The sequence below is a fragment of the Vigna unguiculata genome, chromosome 11 (genome assembly GCF_004118075.2).
Source record: "Vigna unguiculata cultivar IT97K-499-35 chromosome 11, ASM411807v1, whole genome shotgun sequence".
Lineage (NCBI taxonomy): Eukaryota > Viridiplantae > Streptophyta > Magnoliopsida > Fabales > Fabaceae > Vigna > Vigna unguiculata.
The window spans coordinates 38,895,609-38,910,835 of NC_040289.1; the positions used below are offsets into that span (position 1 = coordinate 38,895,609).

Consider the following 15,227-nt stretch of genomic DNA (forward strand, 5'->3'; position numbering starts at 1 on the left):
ATAAATAACACTCAATTTGTTATCCCATCATCACAACATTTTTCAAATATTATACTACCATTCATAACTTAGGTTAGCAAAGAATAACACTTAATTTGTTATTCCATCATTACAATGGTCCAAGCCACAATTAGCATTTGAAAAGAAGGATTTGGGAATTTTGATTACCCCAATTTCATTAAAGTTCACCTAAATTATGCTTTGAACATAACAATATAAGACCTGCTACACAACATTTCATAAAGTTCACTTAAATTATGCTTTGAACAGAACAATATAAAACCTGCTACACAACATTTGCCGCAAAACAGTTACTTGATTATTTATTGTACATGACTCTCAATAAAGAATAAAAAAAAATGTTTAAGAAAACTAAAAAGCTAAAAAGATTAATATATCAGACCATTACCACTGCTACAAACATTTCCAAAGAGAAATCAGTCATATTGTCAGGATTCATAGTTGTGTTTTTCTTGTTAAATAAGATGAACATTAAATGTTCATCCAAAATCATTAAACACTCTACCATAAAAACATGGTCTATCACAATAAAAAACATAAAACTGTTGCAAACATACATGCAAACAAATATACAATCATTCAATCTTCATAAGACTCTGAAAAGAATCATATAAAACCAGCAATAATTCAACATGCAACACAACAAAATTTAATTCCATAACAAAATGTAAACCCAGCCAGATCTGATCTTGCTTGCAGATTTGTAATAAGACCACATGAACATCATGAACATCTGATTGCCAAAAGAGAAACAAAACCCCACACACCTATTCTACTAATGAAAACTCATAGTTTGACACATGCCACTGAAACCCTAAACATCTTCGAGTAAACTTAAAAGCAAATCATAAACATAAAACCCTAAAACAAACTTCAACGAGCATTAGTTGGGCATTCTCTGGCAAAGTGCCCTGACTCTCCACAGTTGTAGCAGCTTCCACCGCCGCCACCGCCGCCGCCACCTCCTCCATACCTTCCACCACCACCTCCTCCTCCACCGTACCTGCCACCACCACCGCCTCCTCCGTACCTGTCTCCACCACCGCCTCCCTGGAAGCAATCCCTAGCCAGGTGTCCAGATTCGCCGCAGTTGTAGCATGCACCGCCACCACCGCCTCCACCACGTCCACCACCGCCGTATCCACCGCCTCCACCATATCCACCACCACCACCATATCCACCGCCGCCGCCACCACGTCCACCGCCATATCCGCGACCACCATCACCGCCACGACGGGTTCCCTGGACACTGGCACCGTCAGGACCGGTGACATCAACAGCCTTGGCGCGTCCATCAGCGTCAGATTCAATAGCAAACTCAACGGATTCTCCCTCAGCTAGGCTTCGGAATCCGTCAGATTTGATCTGCGATTGATGAACGAAAAGATCCTCAGAGCCATCATCGGGGGTTATGAACCCAAACCCCTTCTGATCGTTGAACCATTTCACCTTTCCACTCACTTTTCCACTCATCTTGTGTTCCGTCGTCACAAACCCTCAGCACACAAACACACTCTATTCAGGGTTTCACTTCAGGGAAAGAGTCCCTTATATAATTACTTTTTTATTGGGCTTTTCTCATTGTGGGCCACGCCTTTTCTACCCTTTTAATTATTTCAGACTCACTATTACAATTCCATTGACCAAACACAATAACTCTCACAATTACAATTTCTGCTCATCGTGTGGTTGGGGGACGCTGCCTTTCCTTATTCTCACTATCCACCGTTGGATCACCCTTCACTGTAAGTGGACTGGTCAACATCTTTTCTCTCTTTCATTTTGTATGACTATTTTTTTATTTTTATTCATTTATTGGTCTCTCCTTTTTTTTTTCACCTTTCCCTAAAATATCTTCCATGCCGTTACACTGACCAGTGCAAAATTCTTGAAAATGAGAATGGAGTGTCCATTTTACTGGTCAGTCAAATCAATTCTTAAAACTCAAAAACCCTTCATTTACTTCCCATTAAACTTTCTCTATTCTGTAATTGTTACCGTTACAAGTTTATTTTAAAATTTGAATACTTTTTTTTTTTATCAAACATTAGCTTTCTTCTTTCCTATGTGTCTTTCAATTATTCGTTTTTCTCATCCAAAATAATGCTTTTGTAGAAAAAATGTCACTCTTTTCATAAATTGTCTCCATAAAAATACTATATTTATTAATATTTTTAAAAAATATGTAATCATTTTAAGTTGTGATTTTTATACAGGGGAAGAAGTATATCAATAGAAATGATATATGAAAAGATGTTAATTTAATTGTTGTTATTAAAATCAGTGAAAATATTTATGCATATTTGTTCATTTTTTATGATAAAAAAATTATTATTATTATAATTATAAAATTAAATGTAAAATTTTATAATCTTATTGTATATAATATTTACTTATTTTGTATGCAATTTTTTAATTAAAAAATAATTTAATTTAAAAGTTGTTAAATTAAAAATTCAAATTTAAATTAATAATTACTTAAAACATAATATTGATAATATAATTATCTTAATTTAAAAATTAAAATTTAAAAACAAATATAAAAAGAGGAATCTATAAATTATAGATGTATAAAAGTTCAACTAAAATCATTGTATTGGGTAATGATAAAAAACAGACCTCATTAGGGTATTCAAAACATATACTTATAGTAATAGTTACAACAAATTGAAACTAATTAATTAATTTTTTAATTCTTTCATAAAATAATAAATGCCCTTTAAGACTTCTGAAAAATAATAAATTCTTTTTTAATGTAATTTCTCTCATGCTTGACTATAATTGTTTTTTTGCTGTATTATTCTTTGGAAATATCACCGGTGTTATTTAACAATTAATTAATAATTAATTAATTTTTGTTAAAGACGTTAAAATGAGTTTTAATATGTAAGTTGAAACGGTTCGATGGATGGGCTAAAAAAGAATTTATTTTTTTTAACATGATCAATTGAATTGGATCCACTTAATTTAGGCTCTGTTCACTTGAGGAGATGAATTTGGAGGAAAGTGTGAAAATGAATTTGTGTTGATTTTTGTGGATGAATATGTGTGTTTCTTTGAATGGATTTAGAGGGTGAAATGAATGGATTTGAAGATGAATTTTGTGAAAGTTAATGAGTGATTTGAGTGATGTGAAAGATAAAATAAAAAGTTATAATAGATAAAATTTGAAAATTACTAAAATACCTTGATGATAAAAATATATGAAATAATAAATTAGTTAAAAATATTAAATTTTAAAAAATATATATTAAATTATTATTATTATTTTTATAATAACTACTATTATTTAAAATTATTATTAATTATATATATATATATATATATATATAAAAGAATCATATTTAGCTGTTAAGAGGTGAGGATATAAAAGTAAATTTATTCCTCGTTTTCTCAAATCTTCACTAAACCGAAGGATGTATTTTGAATGGAATCCCACAAATTCATCTTCATCCATCTGTGCAAATCCTCTAAAACGCACACAACTTTTTTTTATAATCCATCGTCGTGAATCAGCGTATTAAATCAATCATTTGATATGAACAGAGCCTTAGAGAATAAGTGAATTTGGATCAGATGGAAGGTAAATGGATTGATAAATAAGCCACAAATATTAACCATCTATTGGTTTTTTAATCAGTTTTTTGTTTTTCTGCTACAGGTTGACAATTTAATTTTTGTAAACACTTTATTGTTGTTGAATGAAGTTTAAATATTTATTTTATTTATTATTATTTTTATAATAATATTTGATAAAATAAATAAAAATTTTAACTATAAAAATAAAAAAATTAAATAAGATTATTTTGTTTTTATTCTAATAAATATATAAAATCAATAAAAAAATCTTAAATGACTTTAACCATCCAACTTAATATCTATCCTTCTCTCTTTAAATTTAATTGTAATGGATTGTTTTGTTCACGTTTACTTTCAAAAATCATGCTTTAAATAATTTATTTAAAATCAAAATAATTATTTTATCAATTTGGTCATTTTCCTAAATTTAATTGAATCTTTTAAGTTTGATATTTTCTAAGCTGTTTTTTAGTAATAAAACTACTTATAAAATAAATAAAAATTATTTGCAATAAATTTATAAAACTTATTTATATTTAATTCATAATTATAAAATTAAAAATAATCATAATAATAATTTTATCCATAGTAAGTCAAAGGTAAGAGATATTAATTTCATCGTCTCTAGGTTACTGAGTTAAATATGTTTAAATTATTGATTATTGATTTGAGTGATTGTGCTATGACCGCATGATTTGTTGAAATGCATGATGAGTATGACATGTGGAATTGGAGTAAAGTTTCTAAAATTGCATGATTTTGAATTATGATTGTTTTTTTAAGAAAAATTAGGGTTGATACTGCAAATGTAATGGTTTGGATAGAGCTCAAATGCTAAATGTTGAAATGGTATGTTGATATTATGTTTGAATCGCATAATAGCATAATTTTGCTTTTTGCAATTATGCAGACTCGATAGACAAAGGGTTGTGTCGCTTTATAACTCCAAAGACAAGGAAGCCACTAACTTGTAGTTGTTGGGACGAGGATATTCTTGCTGAATGATTCTAAAGTCAGAGAGTTCACTGACTCAGTTGTCACTCGCACTACAAGTCCTTGTTGGGTGAATTATAGGTGATTTAAGCTTTGTGAGTTCCAGTGTTATTGTTGTTGGGCGAGACACCTAGTTGTTGGAAAAGTGGGCCTTCAAACACTACTCGTTAAGCGAGTGGATGCTCTCGTTGGACGAAATTATCAGAGTTTGTAACTATGTCACGTGTTTACTGTTTTAGGTGTTTAATGTAAATTAATATCTGGTTAAGAGAATTATTTGTGTATGTGATTTATATGAATATGGTTAGTACTGATCCAAAGGAAGATTTGGATTGAGTGACATTATGTATGCATTGGTATAAGGGTTTAGTATTAGAAGTCATCAAAACATACTAATAACCATTCAATCTTGTGTAAAAACATGGAGTATAACGTGATAGAAGCAAAAGATACTAGCATAAGGGTTTTACCTTGGTCAAAGATGATAATTGATTAACTTTGTGTGTGATAAGTTGAAACTCATTGATAATGACTCTGCAAAGTATAATTTGATATAAATGCATATGTCTAGATAATTAAGTTTTGGTATGTGGTATGTTTGTTTTTATGAATGAGTAATATGTAGTATTAATTTTTTTCCATTATATATGAATCTCTTCTTCACGTTAGGTTTGGTTGCATATAACTCTTTTGACAAACTTTGATGATCTCATTTTATTTAAGTTAAGTTGAAACAACTATGAGTTGTAAAGAACATTTTATTTATGATTTTGATATTATAATTGTACTTGAGATAACAATATTATTTTTTGTTTAGATGTTGAATTGCCTGATTTTTATTATTAATTTTGTGATCCTTATTTTAGTAGTATTATTTTATTAAAATGAGATGTTACACAAATTTTTTCTATGCATTTTGAGTTGCTTTATGATTAAGTTTTTTGAAATAAATATAAATGATGATAATTTATAAAAGTAATTCAATTACATAAATTACAAAAAAAATACATATATTTTATCCTCTAAATTCATCTTTTATCTATATTGTTTTTAATTCAATTTTTAGTAATATGTTGAGATATCATTCATCTAATATAATTTTTTTTTTCCAAATTATGCTGCAAAGTATAATTTGATATAAATGTATCTGTCTAGATAATTAAGTTTTGGTATGTGGTATGTTTGTTTTTATGAATGAGTAATATGTAATATTAATTTTTTTTCATTATATATGAATCTCTTTTTCACGTGTTAGGTTTGATTGCATATAACTCTTAGGTTTGGTTGCATATAACTTTTTTGACAAACTTTGATGATCTCATTTTATTTAAGTTAACTTGAAACAACTCTATGAGTTGTAAAGAACATTTTATTTATGATTTTGATATTATAATTATACTTGGGATAACAGTATTATTTTTTTCTTTAGATGTTGAATTATCTTATTTTTATTATTAATTTTGTGATTCTAATTTTAGTAGTATTATTTTATTCAAATGAGATGTTACACAATTTTTTTCTATGTATTTTGAGTTGCTTTATGATTAAGTTTTTTGAAATAAATATAAATGATGATAATTTATAAAAGTAATTCAATTACATAAATTAAAAAAAAAAAACATATATTTTATCCTCTAAATTCATCTTTTATCTATAATGTTTTTAATTCAATTTTTAATAATATGTTGAGATATCATTCATCCAATATAATTTTTTTTTTCCAAATTATGTCAATAAAAGTTTCTTTATCGTAATATTTTATATTATCATTATGTTTTTTTATGATTTATTTTGACATTAAATAATACGTTTTAAATAAAGTTAAACATAATTTTTTACTGACATTAATAAATATTATTTTAGTTTGTTATCCAACCAAATTTTGAGTAACTTCAATCAAAATGTAGATCTAAATTTCCTATATATCAGTTAAAGTTGTTTTAATTGGCATTCATAAGACTATTTTTTAGATTAACTACAAGTAGCCTTTAACCAGTGAATCCATAGAAAAATTATCTTTTTATAATTGAATGTATCAATTTTTTATATTTAATTTACTTTTGTAATTTCTTATTATATCCTAATGATAATGAGGAAATTGCCTAAAATTTTGTTTCTTGTAAAAGATAAATTTATATTTAGCTGAGAGTAAGAGGGTGCAAATTACCATCTTCTCTATTAATAGGTTAGGTTGCTATGTGTTATATTTCTTTTGAGAACTGAAATTGGTTTTAAATATTTTAGATGATGAAAGTAACAATTATGTTTTTTAAATAACTCGTGTAATATCCTAATTTCAGCTGTTTAAAACTAATAAAAATAGGGAGTTTCATCATAGTTCCAAAACAGATAATCGAGTGTACCCAATATATTAATACAGTCTTACAAAAGGTATGACTATAAACATATATCATTTATACACTTAAACTAAACTAATAAACTCTGTACTACTGACCACTGCTAAAGCTCCCACTGGAAACCTCCTTTTTAACACTAACACGATGGCTCTTCATCCTCCAAAAGTGCCTTTGACACTGCAACCATATATGCTCCCACCGAATAGGTGATCATCGCAAAAGGAAACATACAACACAAGACAAGAACACAAAAAGCAAGGGTAAACGAATCTGATTAAGGAATCATGCAGTTCAATTATAAATAGAAACCATGCAATCTTTCTCATTATCACCAGAATCATATAGACCACCATAATACATTTACATGACTTTAGACTCAATATCCGGATTATCTAAGCGACATCAGATCTCTTGGTGACTTACACCTGTGGCGGTTCCCAAACTTTGCAGAGTTTGGACACAAGGGGTTATCACCCAACCACTCCCAAGGTAAGTCCCATCACCTCTATGACGGATCGGGTCCATAGACCAGGACCTCCTGCTACTCCCCCCGACGTAATCCATCATACTCTACATGAGTCTTAATGGTTACTAGGAGCGTCAGGATACCAACCAAAACTGAGTCCTTATGTCTTTACATACACTAAAACATTCCTCTTAGAATTTTCCTTGAAATCCTAGTTCAACCACTTCTTCTCATATTCCAACTTCATGCAATTTCACCACACATATTATCAGTCATAACAATTCATGCATATCATAACTAAGTTCATATTTTAACATTCAAACATAGTTTCATCCATTAGAAACAAAGAAATAACACTCAATTGTAGGGGTTCTCGCCCAAGCTAGAAGGTCTCGTCTAGGCAAAAAGGCTCTCTCGCTTAGGCGAGTCATTCTCTCCTGAACGAGGCTCAAAATAGAGAACAACCCAAACTCTGGGCGAATTCTCGCTCAGGCTAAGCTTTCTCGCTTAGACGAGAGTGACTCTCGCTCAAGCGAGACTGGCTCGCCTAGGCGAGATCTCGCGCAGAAACAGGGGATGAGTTTCTGGTGTTTTCGCTCAGGCGAGAGCTGCTCGCTTAGGCAAAAATACCAGATTCTCAATCTGTTCTCACATGCAACATTAAAGAAATCTAGCACAATCCAAGCATACACTCAATTACGCAATTCAAGCACTCATACAACAATCAATCATGCAATTCAAAGTCATCAAAATGATTTCTAGATGAAATTCAAGTAAAACAGTTAGCTTCCCTTACCTGTTATCATGTTTAAACAACTTTATAAATGTCAACGCATTAAAAACGTTAACACCTCTAACTCCACATGATGCTCTATCTACACATAGAAACATCACAAGAACGATCAGGACATACCGTTAAGATCATTGATCAGCAGAGACTCATCCTGGTGATTAAAACGTCACATGCAAGCGGAAGAGGGCTTGCATGCAACAAAAAACAGAAAAAGACTAAAAAAAAGAACGGAAACTCAACTTACGTGAACGGAGAAACTGATCGGTCCAATTTGAAGAGCTCGCCGAGATGATCAATCCTACGGTCTCGGTTCTTCAATTAGACGACCAGAGAGGCAGAACCTCTAGAGAGAAGTTAGAGAACTCTAAAAAAGTGGTTTCTAGAGAGATGATGCGTTTTAAAATAATGAAACTCATTTATAACAATTCTATTATACCAAAACCTTTTAACATTAAAATAATCGAGTTTCACTATTTTTAAACCACTATCACTTTTAAAACACCATTTTTTAGGATCTTACAACCAGTTTTTACAAAAAACATAAATTAAAATTGGAAAAAATAATTATTTCAAATCGGTTTATTAAATGTATATACTATTTTCAAAATGGTGAAAACTTTACTAATAAATAAAATAACAACAGTATTAAATATTATCTTAATCATAGCATTTTATATTATATGTGGGTTCTTTTATTATTATTGTAATTTATATTTGATAATTACTGAAATGGATAATTTTTTAAAATTATTAAAATGGGCACTTGTTTACAATTATTCAATTTCACTTGAGTAAGTTTTATGTTATTAGTACGATTTTTTTTAAGCAGTATAAAATAAATACGATTTTAGTGTGATATTAATATTAATAAAGTGTAATATTTTAATTTTTTATTAAAGAAACAAAATTGTACGTGAGTTTGATAACTTGGGACAAGAATTTTTAATTCTCATTAACAACTTCTTATATAAATTATGATTGTCGTGTACAACTCCTTTGGAGTGAAATCTACATTTTTATTTTTTATTTTTTAGTTGAAACAATAAATTTAGTTTTATATTTAATAAGTTGTATTAAAATAACAAAATAAATAATGGAAGATGTATTATTAAAATTGAAGAAATAAGGAAAACATATTATTAGAGAGAAAGAAAAGAAATATTATTAGCAAAAATGATAAAATATATTATAAATGATGATATTATTTTTAAATCTATTATTTCAACTAAAAATTAAAAAAGATAAAATATTTAATGTATAGACTTCATTCCAAAAGAGTCGTATACCAAAATTACGATTTATATAGGAAGTTGTCAATGAGAATTACAACTTTTTATCCCAAGTTGTTCAATTCACATACGACTTCATGTACTATAAAGAATTATATATGTTTGACAACCCATTATGTTGATTGTCATTGGATGTTGTGTAGCAAAAATCTAAACTTTTTCCATTTGCCTCCTCCTCATAATAGATTTGAGTTGTATAAGAAGATAAGTAGATTTTTATAGACTGGGGGCTTGAAAAAAAATATTTTCTATCACTTTAAATAATGCTTATAGTAACGATGTTTTGGTAAAAATCTTTGAATCTTGCTTTGCAAAATCTGTTACTCTGAGATGGTGAGTTCTTCCATGTACCTTATTTTGCACACATTTTAAACTTAATTGTGCAATAATGGTTGAAGGTAATCTGTGACGGTGTAGATCAAATTAGGAAGAGCATAAGTCTGTTAGAGGATACGAGTGTAGAATAATGAAATTTAGGCAATGTATTGAGCAAATAAGGAGTATTGATGATTCAAGTGATTTGTGTATAGATGTTACTATAAGGTGGAATTCAATTTTTTATGCTTCAAAGTGTTCTAAAATACCAACAAGTGTTTCAAAGTTTACACCTTTTTTATGAGAAATACAAGTTTTCTCCATCTTCAGAAAAAATGAAAAGAGCATAAAAAATCAGTACTTTCTTGATGTCATTTTACGATATCAAAACTTTGATTTTTGTCTTAAGTTATCATAATATTTAATAACAATTTTTAACCATAAATTGAAATAAAAATACAATACATAACATTTACAAAATTTCAAACAAAGTAAAAATGACCCATTTAAATATTGTTGAATGACAATTTACAAATAAAGATTTATAAAACCAATTGATAGAAAATAACCTATTCAAAATTAATGTGTTAATGTTTTTTATTTTTTTAATTTATTTGATATAAGACATTTAATACTGAAAGGAAGCCTTCTCCAACCAACTGCATAATTATTTTGAAATGTGTGAAGCATAAATCCTTCTAAGTGGGCCTTGTACATTTGGGCCCGTGATGGAAAACCCATCCAATAATTCCATCCCATAACTAATGACTCCAAACATCATCTATCCATAGTAAGGATCACAAGTTTAATTACAAATTCTTAACCCTAAACATGAAATTGCAAAAGTAAAACTTCAAATTTAATTGAAAACAACGACAATTGTACTTAAAGTATGTGCAATTTTTGTCCCAACGATAATGATTTCAGCTTTGCCTAATGCAATTAAGAGCAACCCTACTTATATGTACGACTAAGATAACTATACCACTGAGGAATAAACAAGTATCAAATAAACCATTCCTAGAAAACATATAAAAACAAAGAGAGAATAAAAAAAAATGATGGTGATGATATAAAAAGTATGTACGAGTTACGTGAGGAAGTGTTATATGAAACGAACACTTGCCACAACAGTTTTAGCTTGGCCTACAAAACTGTTCATGTTTTTGTCTTCTTTTTGGTGGAGAGTCTCACCTTAATTTTAGTTTTTCAGAAAACAGTGCATGATGATGATGATGATCATGTCCCACTCACTCAAAAAGAAAATTGTACCACTGTGTGTGTCGTTATCATTTTATAATTCAAAACTTTGCTTCAATTCTCACCTTTCACAAATTCCAATTCCTCTGTTTTCTTAGGCAAGATCATAGCAGCAAGTGTTTTTGTTTGAACACAGCAAGATCATTTTCATTTTGACTTAAAAATTTGCAGGTCATACAGGTATAGAACTATAATATTTATTGGACATGTATTTTTTAAATATTTATATTTAAAAATACCAAATATTAACACTTGCAAATAAAGCATATCTTTTCATATCTCTTTGTGACAGCTGGAAAAGATGTTGTTGCTTCTTATCTTTTCATAAGAATGAGTTGATTAGACCAGACACAGACACTTCTTTTTACAATTTTTTTTTTCCTTATAATGTGCTAACAAAAAGTTACATATTTCATAGACGAAAACAAACTATTATAAACAAATGGATGAACTAACAGAGTACAAGATCATCTAACTCTGCAGAAAAGGAAATGTTACTGCTTAAAGAAGAAGAAGAAGAAGAAGAGAATGTTCAATAATAAATTTTACAAGACTACCAACATTGATCGGTTTCCCATTTCCTTCCACTTCCTGCAGCACATGAAAATGTGTGATTTCTTCCTGCCATGGAAGCCATAGTTAATGATCTTCTGTATCTGTTATCTCTGTCATATTGAGCTCTCTTTTCTGGATCAGACAAAGTTGAATAAGCTGATTGGATTACCATGAATTGGTGAGCTGAACTTTCCTTCTGATTCATGGCCACAACATCAGGATGGTAAGTTCTAGCAAGCTTTCTGTAAGCAGCTTTTATCTCCACGCAGCTTGCGCCAATTGAAATTCCAAGCACATCATAGAGGGAAGCCATTTTTGCACCACAAGAACAGGGTCCTCTGTTTTCAGCAACAAAAATTGGAACTTTCACTTTTGGAGGATCAGATACGAGTGGACAAAAACAGGGGCTGGATTAAGGTTTCGACAGAAAAAATGTGGAACTGTTGGGTAGGAAAAAGATAGAAGCGAGTTAAGGGTTGAGTTAAGAAGACTGATATGGTGAGTGTGCTTATATAGAACACATAAAGAGCAGCAGTTTTTGTATCCAAATGAAAAAGGAAAATTTATGTGATAACAAGAGTGTACGTATGTTATGTATACCTGTGAACGAGGTTGTAGGAGTCAATGTTGTGAAAAGATTGTTTATACCTCGGATCCTGTTCTCTGCTGACTCATCAAACTGTTCAAAGGGATAAACTTACCCTTTTGTTATGTGGTCCTAACTATATGCGATTGATTTTACATTGTTTTTAACTTGGTGTTGAATATTTGCAGTTGATGAGGTCACACTAGGCTTCAAACTTGCCTTGATACCAAAGTGAGGAAAGCCATTGGAACCTATAGAGGGAAAAAGTGGTGTATATTTGTTAAACATTTAGTGGAGAATGGAGATGGTAAGTCTTCAATGACATTCAATGTTATGGATAAACTTAAGTATCTCAAATATAGATATACACATACATAATTTTCAGCTACACTGTCTAAAGAGGTTGTCGAATTTAACTTTTTAATATAGATTGTTTTCGGGTTCAAACCGTCACCATAAGATTTTAAATCTTATATCACTTGATTAAAAAGTTATTATTTTATTATTGAACGTCTCCTTAAAATAATTTGTATGGTTTTTAAATTTTCACATGGCTTATTTGTTTGATACATGTTAATAAGGTTTTAGGTTTCGATGTTTAAATCAATATTTGATCGTGTTTATTCGATAAAGTCGATTAATACTTAAATAAATTAATATTATAATAAATACAGTATAATTTTAATTTAGAATTTGTTACCTGTTTATATATTTATATATTATGATGAACGCCTTACAAAACCAGTGACATCACCTTCAAATTTCAGTCCAAAAATTATTAAAACGTGCGCTTATTTTCCTTTTCAACCCATTGCGTAATTAGGATTTGTGTTTGTGTTCAGTGTAATTTATAAATTATTATGGCTGGTATTGATTGAAAATTTGAAATAACTTAATTTGACATAAAAATTCATAAAGTATGTGGGACATTTTCATTTTTAGTTTAATTTTAAGTAGTAATAAACTTTATCTGTTTTTTTAATGAGTAATAACAACAATAAGAGAAAATAAATACATATAAGAAACAAACAGTAACGTATTCGCTTCGCATTCATTCAAATTTCACGTCAAAATCAGAAAAAATGAAAAATATCTTTTGATTCACGTTTTCTGCCGTGTTCCTCTCTGCATTATTTATGCTGTTCTTGAATCCGGACCAAAACCTAGAATCAATGTTGCCAACCCCAATTTCTTTAATCTGCCTAATATCATCCCAACTTTTAATTAGTTCCATATACAGATTCATAAGTTGAGGATGACACGTAAACTGAGGATAACACGTGTCTATTAAATATAAAAATAAAAAAATATATGTTTTAATTTGTATATAAAAAATAATATAGCAGATAAAGATAAGAATTATGTAGTTTATATTTACTAGATGGTCAAATTGATGCATCATTATTTTCGTCTCCCGAGAGAACAGTCAGATGACACTTATGCTACATTGCTGCATTTAAATGGGTCACAGTAACGGACAAACAGAGATAATGATTTAACAGAAAATTAAAAGATTCCCACACCACAAAATCCATCATCACAACTATTTTTCTAAAATCACACTATTATTATTATTAGAAAAAAAATAATATATGTGTGTCATATTTATACTAACATATTTATATTAATGTTCTCAAAGAGTTTATATATTTCTTCGTCTTTTATTTAATTAGACTATTTTCATGTGTCTTTAGCTTAATCATGTCCTTAATAAGGATTAAGGATTCCTATCTTGTAGAACTAACATGCATCATTTTTCAGTATACCTGTCTATTATTAAATTGTCTTTCTTGCATCACTGTGTGTATAGTAGCAAGGAATTTACATATGAATAGATAGTAAAATTTATTTAGCTAGATATAAAACTCCGATTAACTTTAAGATACTGAATTGATAATATTTGACCGAATAAAAATAAAGTAATAATATTTTGGTCCTTTTTAGTTGAATTAGGTAACAGAATTATTCCATGAAAGTCATAGTAAAGCTAAAAATGAATCCAGATGAAGTAAACCATTATTAATATAAAATACAGCCATATGTTTCCCTTATATCATGTTGAATACAACTTATCATTTAATTAATTGTTTGTAACATAATTTGTTTATTGAATTTGTCTTTGTAATCCTTTCTATCTCTCTATATATATTTAAATCGATTAATTTGTTAACTTATTGCTTATGTCATCAACTCATCACAATAATTATAACTTCACTTTTGAGGAAGTGAATCTTGAAACACATTCCTGGACTCATCCATTAGGTTTAATTCCATGTTTTTTTGTAATTGAACGAGTCAGCAAATCAACGTTTATCCTTATCCCTTTAGCATGCTACTCTTCATATTTTCTTTATTAATTACTGTCTCTTTTTAAACTGTCGAAATATTTAAAATTTTAAGATAATGTTAATTATTTTATTATTGATATATAATTTTTAATTCATTTACATGTACAAATTTATTCAAATATAAAAATGAAAATAATAAAATAGAGAATAAAAAGGTAACACAACACTTAAAAAATCTACTGGACTAACTCAATGTTAACAGCATAAATTTTAGCAACTCTGTTAACTTTGTTTTTGTTGAATCAAATTATTGTAAAAATAATCACTTACCAACTATTTATTTAACTGTTGGCCCATTACAAAGGTAGCCCAATACTTGCTTTTGTTGGGTTTTTCTGTGATCCATCGCAGCAAATATTCATTTTATTATCCGTTTTATTAATTATTGGATATTCGTTTCAAAAATATTATGAGAATATTTTATATCGATGTTTCTTCTCGCGCAAAAAATAAATCATTCAAGATTCATTACCGTCGAATTATTGCACTCATAATTCTATGGTATCGTTCTAATATGTGATCTTTTTATTTCATAAGTTCTGTTGTTATTTATATTACTGGCAGAGTTTTTAATCAGTCGTCAAGGAAAAACATCATCATTGAACATTTGTTTTTAGAGCAATGACACATTAACATCTATTTATTATTTAAAAACCATCATTTTT

At 29.1% G+C, this 15,227-nt stretch overlaps 2 protein-coding genes across 2 annotated transcripts; both read right to left on the bottom strand.

Annotated features, from left to right (window-relative positions):
• Positions 1-627: 627 nt before the first annotated feature.
• LOC114168223 (cold shock protein 2) lies at positions 628-1,560 on the bottom strand. The gene has a single exon (XM_028052968.1). It carries the CDS (start codon positions 1,492-1,494, stop codon positions 895-897), a length of 600 nt encoding a protein of 199 aa, XP_027908769.1. The 5' UTR covers positions 1,495-1,560; the 3' UTR covers positions 628-894.
• Positions 1,561-11,453: 9,893 nt separating this feature from the next.
• On the bottom strand, positions 11,454-12,235 carry LOC114170746 (chaperone protein dnaJ 11, chloroplastic-like). The gene has a single exon (XM_028056298.1). It carries the CDS (start codon positions 11,939-11,941, stop codon positions 11,627-11,629), a length of 315 nt encoding a protein of 104 aa, XP_027912099.1. The 5' UTR covers positions 11,942-12,235; the 3' UTR covers positions 11,454-11,626.
• Positions 12,236-15,227: the final 2,992 nt, after the last annotated feature.

Excerpts from the sequence above, each read along its gene's own strand:
- LOC114168223 (XM_028052968.1), bottom strand. The coding sequence starts at position 1,494 with ATGAGTGGAAAAGTGAGTGGAAAGGTGAAATGGTTCAACGATCAGAAG.
- LOC114170746 (XM_028056298.1), bottom strand. The coding sequence starts at position 11,941 with ATGGCTTCCCTCTATGATGTGCTTGGAATTTCAATTGGCGCAAGCTGC.